At 42.0% G+C, this 15,211-nt stretch overlaps 1 protein-coding gene across 1 annotated transcript in view; it reads right to left on the bottom strand.

Moving 5' to 3' along the window:
* IQGAP3 (IQ motif containing GTPase activating protein 3) overlaps positions 1–15,211 on the bottom strand; it is a 2,364,408-nt gene that overhangs the window by 1,975,624 nt on the left and 373,573 nt on the right. The window contains exons 13-14 of the mRNA XM_044079778.1: positions 14,652–14,812; positions 2,355–2,479 (exon numbers count right to left, since the gene is read on the bottom strand). Of these exons, the coding sequence (XP_043935713.1) occupies positions 2,355–2,479; positions 14,652–14,812 (286 nt within the window). The remainder of the gene's footprint in view (positions 1–2,354; positions 2,480–14,651; positions 14,813–15,211) is intronic.

Here is a 15,211-nt window from a genome sequence, read left to right as displayed (position 1 = left end):
TTTGCTTGCATTGTTTGGTCCTAGTCAGTTTGTTGAGAAAGATTAAGCTACTGATTGAAACTGGAATTGTATGTTTTCTAGGAGTTTCTCATCCTTTTCTAGTTTTTAATATGTTTCTCACTTGGTGTTCCAAAAATACCTGTGATTAATTGAACATGTAGGAGTCAGGCTTAAACAACCTCGGAAATGGCCATCACTCCAGCCAGGCATGTCTGTATGAACTATTAGAAAAGCAAATGCTCTAAATAGCATTACAATATCATATTCACATGTGAACATGACCTACTTAAATATCTCTGACTCCATTTTGTAATTGCCTTATGGGAAACATCTGATATCCCCTTAAATTCTAATAATTTTGCAGATATTGCATGATACAACTAACTACTTTTGTTCGTAAGGCAGCAAAGGTATAGTCTTGCTTTCCATATATAACCAGTAACCAAAAATGTATCATTTTAGAGCATACCAAGTCTCTACACAATTTTAGATTCCTCAGGAAAGAACAGAAAAGTTAAACCTCTCATAGGATTTTTGTACAGAAACCTGCACCACTACGGCTTCCTACAAAATATATCAGTATTGTTGGGAGAGAATGGCTGGCAATTTAGCTCTATATCAAGTCACAAGTGATATAATCAAAATGGAAATTATAGATGGTGCAACTTCTTCAAGTAAGCAGCTTACTTATCTTGAGAGAGGAAAAGCTGCTTTGACTTATTTGAGTGCATTTTGCATTAAGCTGTGCATATCACCAAGTGAAACATTATCTTGATATGAAAACACAAGACCAGGAACATCAATCTCTTTAGTAAGGCCAAAAGACATCCAATCTGGACAGAATATACTCCCTCAGTCCAATAATTCTAAGAACCATGTACTGGAAGAAGAGAGGAGCGGCTGTCTTATTTTATAAGTTGTAATCCCAGATATGAAAGGTTTTAGAGCCAAGTGAAGCTTGGTGTAACTGCTAGCTAAGTTTATTAGACAACTCACAAGAATTTACTAATCAAAAGGAGCATCCACCAATACCTGATGACAGAAGCCCAATTCCCTGATGTCTCATACTCCACCACTTTGGTACTGGATTACTGCTCTCTTGAAGAAATGGTGTGTAAAGGAGTAGCCATCTGCCACAATCACAGAGTAATCGGGTGCTTCATAATGATTCTCAGGATCTTCATATGCATCAATGGCAGATACCTGTTGAGTTTACAAAAGCATTTTCAGAGGAGAGAAAATCTTTAGTTCATGGTAAAAGTAACAGAAAAGGATAGAGTGAGACAACCATTTGAAAATGGTCTGCCTTGACACTGGCTGTCCCTTTTTTGCATCACAGGAAATAAAGAGCTGGTCAGTAATTATTGAGGTTTTAGTCCTCGTCCAGGTAGTATGAGTTACCTGTGGATTTCCAAAGTATGTAGAATTCTTTATCCACTATTTTTGGGTCCAGGAAAGAACACAGGGAAAAGAATTGATTAATTTAAGGTAAATTCAGACAATCTTTGACACAGGTTAGTTCTTAAGATTACCCTTTACCTGTGAAAGATGAAAAAGGACTGGATAGACATAAGAACTTGTAACTCAGTCTTCTAGCCAGTCAGAGCAGTAAGGAAAACTGTCTTCCAAGTCAAGAATGTCAGTGCAGCCTCTGAATATGGTTCAAATGGAGAAAGAGTTAACTTTTCTAATAGCAGATCAAGATCTCAGGATGGAGCTACCAGTTTCCAAGGTGGTCAGACATGTAGCATCCTTCATGAAAAGTGATTTAGAAAAGAAAAGGAAGGAGGGGTTCTAATGACAGAGAAGCTGAAATGTCAGCTAAATTACTTTGGTAGAAATGTGGAATAGGCCTGATTTGAGCAATTCACACAATTACTGGAGAACTAGAGGGGCTTCTGTCCTGGATGGGTCCTGGTCTCTCTTGTGGCACCAACTAGAAAATCTGTTCCACTTTGCCAGAAATTATTTTATAGTAGCAAGTTTTCTAGCCTCTTAACATCTTGCATTTAATGTCTGTTCATGTAGATTACTGAATGTCTATAATATGTTGCAGCTTTTCTCCCTGGGCCTTGGAAGAAAAAGGCTTTTTGACTTTCAGAAGCAACCTGGGAGCAATGTCTGGTTAAGTGATTTGTTCAAGGTCATACAGCAGGCTAATGAGGGCTGGGGAATTAAAATTATGTAGTGCAGGTACTACACCTCACAACTTTAACCTTCTAAGTCAACTGCCAGATACTTAGAAAGAATATAACTCTTCAAAAGCCCATGCACAGTAAAGAACAGAGCACTAAAGGACACAAATGACAGCAGACATTTATATAATATACTTTATCTGCACTCCATATACTTACTGTCATGTTCCTCCTGAGTGGACATATTTACTTCATTAACACATTTCTGAAGAACATTCCAGCTAAGGAAGGAGTCTCCTTTCACCTGAGATTTCTGCTTCAGTTTCATAAGCTCTCCAAAGTATCTGTGGGGGCGACACACACAAAGGCAAAAAATCAATACCATATTTCTAAGCAGGATGGTTCAGCTAAAATGGTCAGAGAACTACACACAGAAACTGGACAAGATTCAAAAATGCAACATGGCTAATGAATCCTTATGAGTAAAATCGCATAACCAACAGTTTAGCAGACAGAAGTGCAAGTTCAATTATATCCCAGTCAAACATACAAAATACAACATATTCTACAGTACAGATGGACAAAAGCAATACAGTTATAGGAGGTACTATACAAAACATTAACAGAAAAAAAGGTGTGTACACATGGACACAAACACTTGAGGTTGTAAAACAAGTGCTTTTTATGCAGAGCCGAGCCTTTTCACCATCAGAAGTGTGAGCAAATTTCTGCATGAAATTAACATTGATTTTAACCAATTCTAAAATTTCCTCAAAACACAAAGACATACCACCATGGACTATATGAAGAGACACACGATTGAGCTTTCTGACCATGTGTCACAGTTACAAGGATATATTCTAACCATGAAGATGTCAGGTATGTACTGAGTAGCATTCTACCTTCTTCAAGGATGATGCTGCAATATGAACAGAATATAAGGGACTAATAATTGGCTTAGTTTTTCATGTCATTCGATGGGGGTTACGATATTTGTCAGCCTGGCAGGATATTCTTAACAGACTTTGCTGTTTTGGCAGGGATGGTCTGTACCCACCTCCTCTAGGCTTTCGACTATCAACTTAAACCTTTTCCATCCCAATAGTGTCTTGTTTAGGCATTGCCAACCTGATAAAACTTCTAACATAGCAAAACCAACCCAAGAAAATCTAAAGGTGACAGGAGTGTAAACAGGTAACTCTACTCCTTCCAAGCTCTTCTCACCCTGGAGGATGTAGATCTGTGCAGTTACTGGGACATAGTTTAAAACTGCAGGGACCACCCCTGCAATAGAGGGTCAATAATGCCTTCTACATATTTAAACCAGCTACTGCACAGGAAGAGACAAAAGATGGAGGTGTCTGAATTTACATCAAAAACACCTTAAGGCTGGTCCAACAGTATGACTCATTTAACCTTCTTGCACAAATTAACATGGAATAATTCCTAAAAGTTTTAGGGTTAGCTAGGGTCCCAGGCTGCATTTTCATTTGAAACGAGAATGCTTTACGGTCTGACTTGACCATCAAGGACATTACACTAGGCAGGTGCTACATTCTCCCAGGTTTGTGAGGACTAGATCAAGGATGTCACCACCCTTAGTGTGAATACAGACTAGCTGGTTAAGGGTGTTTGTGCTTTCAAAGTCTAGGAGTCTCTGAGCCTGCATGTTTGGGGTCATGTATCCAACCCAGTTTGATTTCGTCAAGGGCAGGTCATGCCTAGTCAACCAGGTGGACCTCTTTAAGATCACCAAAACAGCAATGGACAAGGGCAAAATGATTAATATTGCCCCTCTCAACATGACCAAAGCATTGTAGAACCTTAAAACATGCACAGACTGATAAAAACAAAACGAAAGAAATCCAAGAGGGAGGTCTCCACACTGTTTTATGACAACCAATTAAGCTCTTTCGTCCAGGGTTTAACTGGACTTCATCAGAATGACCAAAGCATTCATCACAATACCCCACTCAGGCACTGAAAAAATAATAAAATTAAATATAAAAGCATACGTCACCTGCTGGATAGCCAGCTGGCTCAAAGATAGGACCCAAGAAGTTAGGATAGGGGAGTCCTCAGGGCTCATTGTTGGGGCTGCTGCCTCTGGCTGACCAAGTCTGCAGATGATTGCAAATTAGGTGCAGTAAATATAACACCCTCAGTTACATAAATACCCTCCATGAAGGGCTGACACAGACCAATAACTGGTGCAACAGCCTCGGTCTAAAAACTCAGTGCTAAGAAATGCATAACAGTATCATTACGGAAGATGGCTATCTCTGGAAACCATGACATTGATAACACACTCAAGAGCAGACCAAATGATTAGGGATTTGGGAATGCATGTAGACAATAACCTGGCGTCTGACCATCATATGTCTATGGTATTAACTTGTAAGCAAGGGTATGGCACCTAGGTCCAAGGATGTCATTTCTGCATTGTAGTCTGCCCTCAACAAACCAATCATGAAGTACAACGCCTCATTCAGTACGTACCTTGCCAGGTACATGAAATCACAGAACAAACAAAGATTATTGACAAAAAGAATACAGGGCATATATATATAACATGTACACGTATCGCCTCAAAGACCTATCCCTGTGCTCTGTCTCCTACAAACTGGTAAAAGGCAAGCTATGCCTGGCCTGCAAAGCATCCTCTGATCTTACATCTGAAAAACACATAGCATCAATATTACTTGAGCTAGGGACCTAAACCTAGTCTGCAACATAAATGGGATGTTTTGGAGGGAAATGTACATGTCTCAGTGACTACTCCTTCTCTGGAACAGGTTTCCCAACTATATGAGGCACAGTTCTTCCCTAACCCAAGTCAAGCATACATTGAACCAGTGGATGAGGAATCAAAAAATTACCCTGGTCTAGCACCTATGTTGCTATTAGACAGAGGTAGCCTGTAAATGCTTGACCACCCATGTCCAAGTCAAAATATCCTTAAAATAACCCTAGTGTATTAAACCTTGTCAGATATATTTGGGAAGCATGGCTAGGCTTAAAAAGCCCTCCTGGGGTTGTTGGGTTTAGAGTTGATTACTAAGCTAAGTGTGACACAAACCAGGATACATGAGGTCAAACATTTACAGCTCTAAAGTACAGTTGTGTAAAATCTTACCATAACAGTAGATGTCCTTTGCACTGCTGCAGTATTCATCCTCTCAGGGATCTCCTGCCAAGGACAGACCAAGATCCAACCAGTAACTTGTGGTGAATGCCCCTGGCCAAGTGAGAAAGAAGGGAGAACCAATGCTGTCTAGGCCAAAAGGGAGTCACTGTCAAGACTCTTTGGGGGGGGGGGGGGACCTCTTGCCTGATCTTGTGCAAGACTCTCAAAAGCAGAGAAAAGGGAGGAGAGGTGTACAGAAACATCTCCTTCCAAGGAAAAGACAAGGCATCCACTTTTCAAGCCAGAGGACTTGCAGAACAGAGAAGTTGTCTGTTCAGAGGGGAAGCAAAAAGATCTACCCGAGGTATATTCCACAGATGGACAATGTCCAGGAACACATCACTGTGAAGCATCCATTCATGGTGATCTGTGCTGGACCTGCTCAAAAAGTCCAGCCACTAGACTGTGCTCCAAGGGAATGTACACTACCTGAATAGTCACTTGATATTGGACAGCTAGATCCCAGACATGAAGATCTACTCTGCAAAGACAAGACAAGACATTGTACCCCCCTTTTTTGTTGATATTCCACATCACTGTGGTGTTGTGTGTGAAAACTTTGAAAGGACTGCGATGAAATAGGGAAAGAAAAGCCTGAAAAGATAGAAGCAGTGCCTTTATCTCCTTTGTATTTGTGTGGTCTGATCTCTGATCAAGAGGCCCGAGAGAAGTGCTGCTACAATGGACGAAACCAGGATGTTTGATTTACAGGATGGGGACGGATTCCCTGACAAGGAGAAAGGAACTCTCAATATGCATATGTACCCCCACTGAATAAAATCTCAAAACTAATTTGTCCGAAACAGACCAATATCACTGAGAAAGGTAAACGCCTAGACTGAGGTACAGATTTAAGTGACTGCAGATTTAAGTGACTGCCAGTGTGTGAGGAGGAGAACTAAAGAGACAAGTAGTCATTCTGACCTTCTAGACTATCCTTGGCTCTGGGAGGCTCCAGTCTTTTTTTTTTTTACAGCCCCCTTGCCACTGTTTTTCTTTAAATCTGTTTGTTTTATCCTTGCCAAGACTGTTTTCGTGCTGAAGCAATGGTCCTGAAATAGAAAGCATGTTCTTACTAAGCTTGTGTTAAATTTGGATAACTGTATGAATCAACTTCCCTACTTCATTAAATGTTTTAAGGACCTCAGTTGCAGCAGATCCAAACAGCATATCTTTAAGGGGGAAATTTCAAATCATAGCTTTAACCTCTTCTGTGAAGTTTTGTGAATGTAAATATATATACACGTTCTCACAAATGTGACAGAAGCAGGAGTGGTAAGCACTAGGTAGCCTATCTACCACAGGAGGAGAGGTTTCTGGCCCAGAAATTATAGTTTATTGGCCGTTTGGGAACCTCTTCCATCTTTCAACTTTCTGATTCAAAAGCCTGTGTTTGTGCTTGTTTCCTGCCTTTCCTGTTACTAGTCTAGTCCAGGTACAGATTTGCTGTATCCAGGACTCTTTGTAAGCTTCTGATCCCCTCCCCAAGCCTTTCTGTGTTGGACGGAAGCCTTCTAGCTTATCAGTGGGAGTGGTAAGCATTAGGTAGCCTATCTACCACGGGAAGTGTGGGTTTTGGCCCATAAATTGTAGTTTATTGGCCGTTTAGGCAGTTTTCCATTTCTTTCAACTTGCTGGCTTAAAAGCCTGCTTTTGCACTTGTTCCCCACCTTTCCTCTAACTAGTCTAGTCCAGGTACAGATTTGCTGTATCCAGGACTCTTTGTAAGCTTCTGAACCCCCCAAGCCTTTCTGTGTTGGAGGGAAGCCTCCTAGCTTATTAGTGGGAGTGGTAAGCATTAGGTAGCCTATCTACCTGAAGAGGAATGGTTCCTGGCCCAGAATTTGTAACTACTGGACGTTTGGGCAGCTTTTCCCCATCTCTTTCAACTTTCTGGTTTAAAAGCCGCACTTGTGCCGTTTCCCACCTTTCCTGTTACTAGCCTAGTCCAGATACAGAGTTGCTGTATCCAGGACTGTTGGTAAATTTCTGAGCCCCGCAAGCCTTTCTGTGTTGGAGGGAAGCCTTCTAGCTTATCAGTGGGAGTGGTAAGCACTAGGTAGCCTATCTACCACAAGAGGAGTGGTTCTGGCCCAGAAATTGTAGTTTATTGGCAGTTTGGGCAGTGTTTTCCATCTCTCTCAACTTTCTGGCTTTAAAGCCCGTGTTTGCGCTTGATGCCCACCCTTCCCGTAACTAGTCTAGTCCAGGTACAGATCTGCGGTATCCAGGACTGTTTGTAAGCTTCTGAGCCCCCCAAGCATTTGTGTTGGAGTGCAGCCTTCTAGCTTATCAGCAGTAGGATTGGTAAGTACTAGGTAGCCTGTCTACCACAAGATGAGTGGTTCTTAGCCCAGGAATTGTAGTTTATTGATCATTCGGGAAGTTGTCCATCTCTTTCGACTTTCTGGTTTAAAAGACCACATCTGTGCTTGTTTCCTATCTTTCCTGTAACTAACCTACTGGAAAGCACTAGAAAGCCTTAAACTGAGCTTTCTAGCTTAAGAGAGAGACGTTGGAGTGACTGAGTATCAGTTTTCTGTATTTTCTTGCTGTACTTAACTGTTTTCCGCCTAAACGCTGATTTTTCCAGCACTTATTGTGATTTAAAAGTCTGTTTTATTTTCACATATTGTAATTATTTGACTGCCTGTACTTTTAAAAAGTTGTTTTTTGTTTAAATAAATTGTTTAACTGTTGTAGGCTACACACTAAAGTGCGACAGCCTTTTCTGATCGCTTGTAGTCGTTTAAAGCTGTTTTAAGTGTACTTTTTACTGTTTTTGCCTTATCTTTTCAAAACACAAAACAAAAAAAATTCTTGTTTCCCGCCTTTCGAAGCTAGTATAGTCCAGTTTTCAGGCTAGTGCTGAATTCAGGGCTGTGTTACAAGTTTCTGAGTTGCCCATACCTTACTTGGATACAGGGAAGTTTCTCTGTTCACCTGTGAAAGAGGGGAACTTTGAGCAGCCATCTGTCCCTGGAGGAGTGGTTCCAGCCCAGAAGTTCGTAGTTTAAAAACCGCGTTTGCATGGTTTGTGCACCGGGCAGCACTGGTTAGCTAGGGTTGAATTATTCCCGGCTCCACTAAGTCTCCTCTTCAGTTTTTCACTTGAAACTAGTCTAACTCTCAACCTAAGCACTCAAAAAGCATCCTACAGTCCAGCACTTGTTCAGACCTAATAGCAAGCACTAATATACCCCGACACATGACTGCCCAGCAGGGCAAGGCTCTTTATCCACCCCTCACCAACCAAGCGACTAAGCAGCTCACCCTACTATTCAGGCATGACCAAACGGCAACTTCAGGTGTACTCTCCAGTCAAGCTGGTGAATATCTGTATCCTGAGGCAATGTTACAACTGCCTCATGTACACAGACAGCCCTCTCCTCCAACCACAAAATACTAACATATGCGAGAGATGCAATTATACAGCCAAACTGGAGGCTAAGGTCTCTCCACCCAAGACTGGAACAGACAGTCATGAGGAGAAGGTTAACACTTGCACCACATCTCCAGCCTCACATAGACCTACTAAACCAGCACTGGCAAAAAATACACATAAATACACAAAATCATACTTGGAGGCTCTAAATAAAAACCTGCAAAAGCATCAGAGAGCTCCAAAGCAGACACCCACAAAACCTGCACCTCCCGTCACAAACCAGACAACACATAAAACACAAAATCAATGTGCAGCACAATCACAGCCTTAAGGCGAAATAACATACCTAACACACTAGTAATAGGCAACTCAATAGTCAGGCACACTCACTAGGCTGGACAAGGAGAAGGTTACTGTTAGCTGCCCATCGGGAGCCAGAATCCGCCACATAACACAAGCACTCAGGTCACTCCAGAACACATACAAATATGACTCTGTCATTGTTCATGTTGGTGTGAATGACCTGAAATGTACCTCCCTGGACTACATGAAAAGAGACATGGAAGAGCTCTCTGATCATGTAGCCCAGGCGGGTATGACCCTGACCCTGAGTAGCATCCTGCCCTCAACAAGAATGATACCGCAGTATAAAGAAAAAATTTCAACAATTGGCTAAGCTTTTGGTGTCATTCAAAGGGGATCCAGTGTCTGTCAGCCTGGGATGACTTGCTCGACAAGCCGCGTTGCTTCGCAAGAGACGGCTTGCACCTGTCACCCTTTGGCTTTCGAATACTGGCCAAGCCTCTTGCTGCCCCCATAGTGCCTTTTTTAGGGAAGGCTCAAAACTCAAACCAACCACCATAAACAGCACAAGTAAAAAAATGAGGGTTATGCTACTCAACGCCAGGAGTTTAAATCTCAAAATGCATGCGCTTGAAGCACTCCTAAGTATGGAGAACGTCGACATCTGTGCAGTAACTGAGACCTGGTTCAAGGCTCCAGAGAGCACTCCAGCACTACTGGGCTATAACTCATACCACACATTTCGGCCACAGAACACGGACCGAAACACAAAAGGAGGGGGTGTATCCATATTCATCAAGGATACTCGCACCTCCAGGTTAGTGGCTCAGCATAATACCTCTGAGATCATCCATGTGCAACTAACATCGGGCAAATCTGCAATGCAAATTATGGCCTGCTGCAGATCACCCTCCATGACCCAGGACCACCACTCTGCCTTTCTGGAGACACTGGAAAACATGAAGGTCCTACCGAACACTCTGATATTGGGCGATTTCAATTACTCTACCATTAACTGGGAAAACTACTTGAGTACAAACTCCCAGGCTCAGCGCTTCCTGGAATTTATCAACTCAAATGCCCTGGATCAGCTGGTAAACTCCCCTACCAGAGGCCACAACATACTGGACCAGGTCATCACCAACATGGGCGACAGGTGTTCTGCACCGGAGGTAAACCCGTCACTGGTTAGATCAGACCATAAACTAATCATCCTGGATGTCCACACCCCACCACAACCCCACAACCAAGGAAACCATAGTGAAAAACTTTTCTAAAGCAAATTCACCTTACTTAAGGCAGAGGTGCTCAGTTTCACAGCCCCCATGCTAAAGGATAACACTGCCCAAGATGCAAAATCCTTTACAATTGCACTCTATGAGCACCTGCAAGGATGCATGGATCATGCCATCCCTAGCAAGACCAAGAGTCACTCCCCTAAGAGAAGGAAACCAGTCTGGTGGACCCTTGCCATAAACAGGTTATACAACAGAAGGAGGAAACTAGTTCAGAAAAAAAGCAAATCTCAAGAAGAAAAGACATCCCTGATCAGTATCAGTAAGAAACTAAGGTCCCTCATAAAATCATCCAAGGCTAACTTCAAAATAAAAATAGTCAAGGATTCGAAAGATAACCACAAAGCCTTCTTTAGCTATGTCAAGAATCTAAGTGGCAACTCGCAGATATGCTCTGAGCTAGTGCAAAATAGCACAAAATATACTGAACCTACTGATATTGCCAACATCCTGGCAGATTCAGTGCAAACTTCACCTCCCTCTCACCTTCAAAAGGGCCCACAACAATACTGGAAAAGTGTAGTGTCCCAGAAATCACAGAAGCACAGGTGAAAACAGCCCTTTCAAAAGCCAAAAACACAGCATCAATGGGGCCAGATGGTGTCCCAGGCTGCGTCTTGCACAAACTACAGAATGAACTAACCCCCCACCTAAACACGCTGTTCAACCTCAGCCTCTCCACAGGATACGTGCCCATAGAATGGCACACAGCAACGGTTATTCCGCTCCACAAAGGAGGGGCCACAACTGACCCTGGTAACTATCGCCCCATAAGCCTGACTAGCCTGGTCTGCAAAGCTATGGAGCGCATCATTATGGAACTCATTAACAAAGACACTGGGTACCTCCAAACACTTGACCCGACCCAGTTCGGCTTTGGTAAGGGCAGATCATGCCTACTAAACCTGGTTGACTTCTTCGAGACAGTCACTAAGGCCATAAACGAGGGAAAGGTGGTTCACACAGCCTACCTTGATCTCGCCAAGGCGTTCAACACCATTCCTCACTTGGGTATTATAGAAAAACTCACCAACCTGAACAAAAACCCCTACATCACAAGATGGGTTGCCAACTGGCTTACAGACAGAACTCACACGGTAAGAATAGCGGGCTCCAGGTCAGACTCTAATCCAGTCACAAGTCGTGTCCCACAAGGCTTGGTTCTGGGACCTCTACTGTTCGGCATATATTTCTCAGAAGTACAGGCAAACACAGGAGGACTATGGCTAACCAAGTTTGCAGATGACTGCAAACTGGGAGGCATAATTGACTCTCCGGCTGACAAGGACATCCTTCAAAAAGGCCTTACTGAGACAGACACTTTGTGTCAAAGTCATGGCCTCAAGCTAAATACCAAAAATGCATAGTCATCCCGTTTGGGAAAAACAAAACGCCCACGAATTACCACATAGGCGGCAGCCCCCTTAATACAGAAGAGGTAATAAGAGATCTGGGGACACAGGTAGATAGTAATCTCTCCTTTGACAATCATATTGCCAAAGTAGTTAGGAAATCCTTCTATGTGGCCCATCTAATTACTAAGGGCTTCGCATCTAGTAATAAAGAGGTTATAGTGCCCCTCTACTCGTCACTCATCAGACCCATCATAGAGTACAATGCCCCATTTGGGATGTACCTCACAAGACACTTCCAACAGCTGGAAAGACCGCAAAAGCACCTCACCAAGAGGATTACTGGCCTCAAACATATGTCCTATGCAGCCCGACTGAAAAAACTCCAGCTGTACTCAGTGGCATATCGCTTACTCAGAGGTGATCTCTGCCTGACTTACAAAGCCATGTCCAACTCAGAACTGATGGACATGCTCCACCTAAAGAAATCCAAATCACTGCGAGTCACGCGCTCTAGTGAGCAAAACCTTGCCACAAAAATAAATAGAACATGCTGGAGGGATAGATTCCTGTCACAGAGACTCCCCATGCTTTGGAACAAAATTCCTAACTACATTAGGCAGAGCCCCTCACTAACACTCTTCAAGAGAAGCCTTGACGAGTGGATGGGTAACAGAAAATACACCCCTGGGATCACTTCATTGGCTCTGCTTGACAGAGGTTCAGTTAATTAATCAATGGGGCGCGAAAGCCAACACATTCTGGCTAGGCTTAAAAATGCCTTGGGCAGATAGCCTAGTACCTACCTATAAACCTATGAACCTATCTATGGGAACAGAGCAGACTCCTTAGAGCACTTTAAATGGTGTTTTGGTATCTGGAAGGCCAACACAAGTAAAACATTCCATGCTGTTTTAACCTCTGGAGAAGGGAGGTTAACTGACCTTCTCAATTAATCAAAAGAATACAGCAAAAATTTTAAAATGAGTCTGACAATTCAAAATTCTTTAAGTTAAAGAAACAGAACAGTAGCCTTTCTTCCCAAATCTATCAAAGGCTCTACCATCTTTGTCATAAAAAAATGACAGCATTCACATGTTTTGCGATAGAAGGCTTTGATAAGGAAATCAATGCAGAACCTCATTAGGGATTAGAAAAAAGATTTTTGTGTCTGAGGGACTTTGCTGAATCTATCAGACTTTTATGAGCAGGAGATATATATTCAGGCATACTGTAATTTGTTATGAAAACATCCTCCAAGCCGATAAAAACAAGAGGGACAGCTGCAGGGAGAGGATAAAACAGATGCAACAAATCACACTACTACTGGGAGCTAGGGATGTCATTATGTTCCCACTGAAACAAATCTTTCACATTAGAAAAATGGTTTCAGAAAAAGATCAGAAAAAAAAATTCTTCTGGAGGAAAACCTGGAGAAACCTTCCTCAGAATAAGAATCTTTATCTTGAAAAGAATTAACTGAAGGAAAGGTCTCCTTCAAACACCTGTTCTTTTGACCGGAAATAAGCGTCAGAAAGAGAAGAAAATATTTTTTTCTTTTCTTATTCAAGTTCTGAGATGGAATATGATTTAAAATATTAGTGAGCAAAGCACTCTCTTATCCAATCCCAGTAATCCTTCCCTGTGCTAAGAGGAGAAACAGACAAGAGACGGTTATCTTTTTGCTTTCTGTTCCTGGGTGACCCCTGGAAAATGGAAGACTCATCACAGGCACACTAACATAGTCATCAGGCACCTAGCCTGGCTATGAAGTAAAACTTCATTTCAACCTTCACCCAAGACAGACAAGAGTGGTCCCCTCCCTTGCCTGGTGAGGACAACTCAACAGACACAAAGGATGTTTCTAACTTCCATTCCTTAGTGGTTTCCCCAAAAAGCTACACCAGAAAAAAGACAGCAATGAGCTGTCCAAGGAACCTGGTTTGACCACAGCAGTCACCCATTGGTGGCTAAGGTAGTGAGGGAGTCTACCTGACACACAAGACTCCCTGCAAATGTTCTTCTTGTGGACAGGACAAGGAAGAACTGAAGAGTCTGTTAACAGCTCCACGGGTAGCAGAAATAGAGTCTGAGAGGCAAGGCACAGAGCCTGAATAAATCAGTAAAAGTCTTGACAGAAAAAATAAACATTTTAAGTAAAAAACTCAGTGATAGTCCCCAAACCATGATATCCTGCTCTACAAAATATTTTCTACACAATGTAGAAATAAATATGCAAAGCATTTTTTGCTACACATTTTCCACAAAATCATTCAGTCAAGAAAAAGAAAAACTTTACATGTAATGACAGTCCATATCTAAAATATATTTTCTAGCATAAAACAGCAGAAAAAAATATGTTTTGCCTCAGAAAGATTATGTATTGGAATGTTAAGCCCAGAAGGGTACTTAATTGCCCAGACAAAGAATCAGTAGCTGATTGTCAATTGCAATAAGTCTATAGAGGGAGTGGATTTCGGCAACAAGAACGCTCTGAAGTTGTGGTACCCTAACTGTTGCTTTTATCCAACTCTCCTTGGGGTACATGACTGTTACGGCACATGGGACATGCCACTTAAGCTTTGAAAAGCTGGCTGGTGATCACATCCTTGGCAGGATAAAATTCAAACATCTTTGTATAGTGCAGTAGTGATCTAATGTTGAACACCATGACTGACCATTGGGGGAGGGGGGGTGTTAGGGTAAAGGTTAGGAAGGGGAAAGCTTAATGGAGTGTTTATGGTACTGTTTCAGTATTATGGTTAGAGTAGGGATTAAGTTAGGTGATGCATGTGTGTTTTAATGTTTTTGTATTTTGTGCTCTAGATTTCATGCGCGGTGGGAGTGTTACAGGAAGTATCACACTTATTTGGAAATCCAGCATGCTGACCAATCCATTCTGACAGGCAAGTTATAGAAATGCAAGTGTGTTAAGCAACAAGGCTCACCCAAAGAGCTTTTGACTACAGGACAATAGATTCATTATAAACTTACCGCTGCATATTATCATCTTCAATATCAGACAGCCCAGCTGCAGGACTGAACAGGTTATCCCAAAATCCATTAATGTCTCTAGCTTCCAGGGCCTGATTAATCAAGGCCACAGCTGATAGCATCTCCACTGCAACAAAAAGCTCTTCCTGTACAAGTTCACCCTGAGAAAAGAAGCACAACTATTTAACACAAGTGATGACTGACTAATACCAGCTAACCATGCTATTATTCAAATGGAAAACAAAGTTCAAACAATGTGCTATTTTAATTAAATCTACAGAACAATCAAAGTGTTGTTTTCTGGGCCATAGTTAAAGATTCCATTTGCGTAAAACAATACTGATAAAAGGTTTCAAAGTATTGTATCATTTTTAATAAGCAGTTCGACTGACCACCTTTATTTCCACAAACTTTTAATGTATTCATACTATCTACCATCTGCTGTATGCCAATAGCCCCTCTGCAATCTCCAGTAAAGTGGAAAGGAGATAGTGGAACCCCAGTACAAAGTTAGGAGAAGATAGAGGTATTCCAATATGACAATATCTTAATCGTAGGGA

The sequence above is a fragment of the Protopterus annectens genome, chromosome 8.part0, assembly GCF_019279795.1.
Source record: "Protopterus annectens isolate FY-2018-M chromosome 8.part0, PAN1.0, whole genome shotgun sequence".
NCBI lineage: Eukaryota > Metazoa > Chordata > Ceratodontiformes > Protopteridae > Protopterus > Protopterus annectens.
This window is presented reverse-complemented; position numbering and strand designations above follow the sequence as displayed.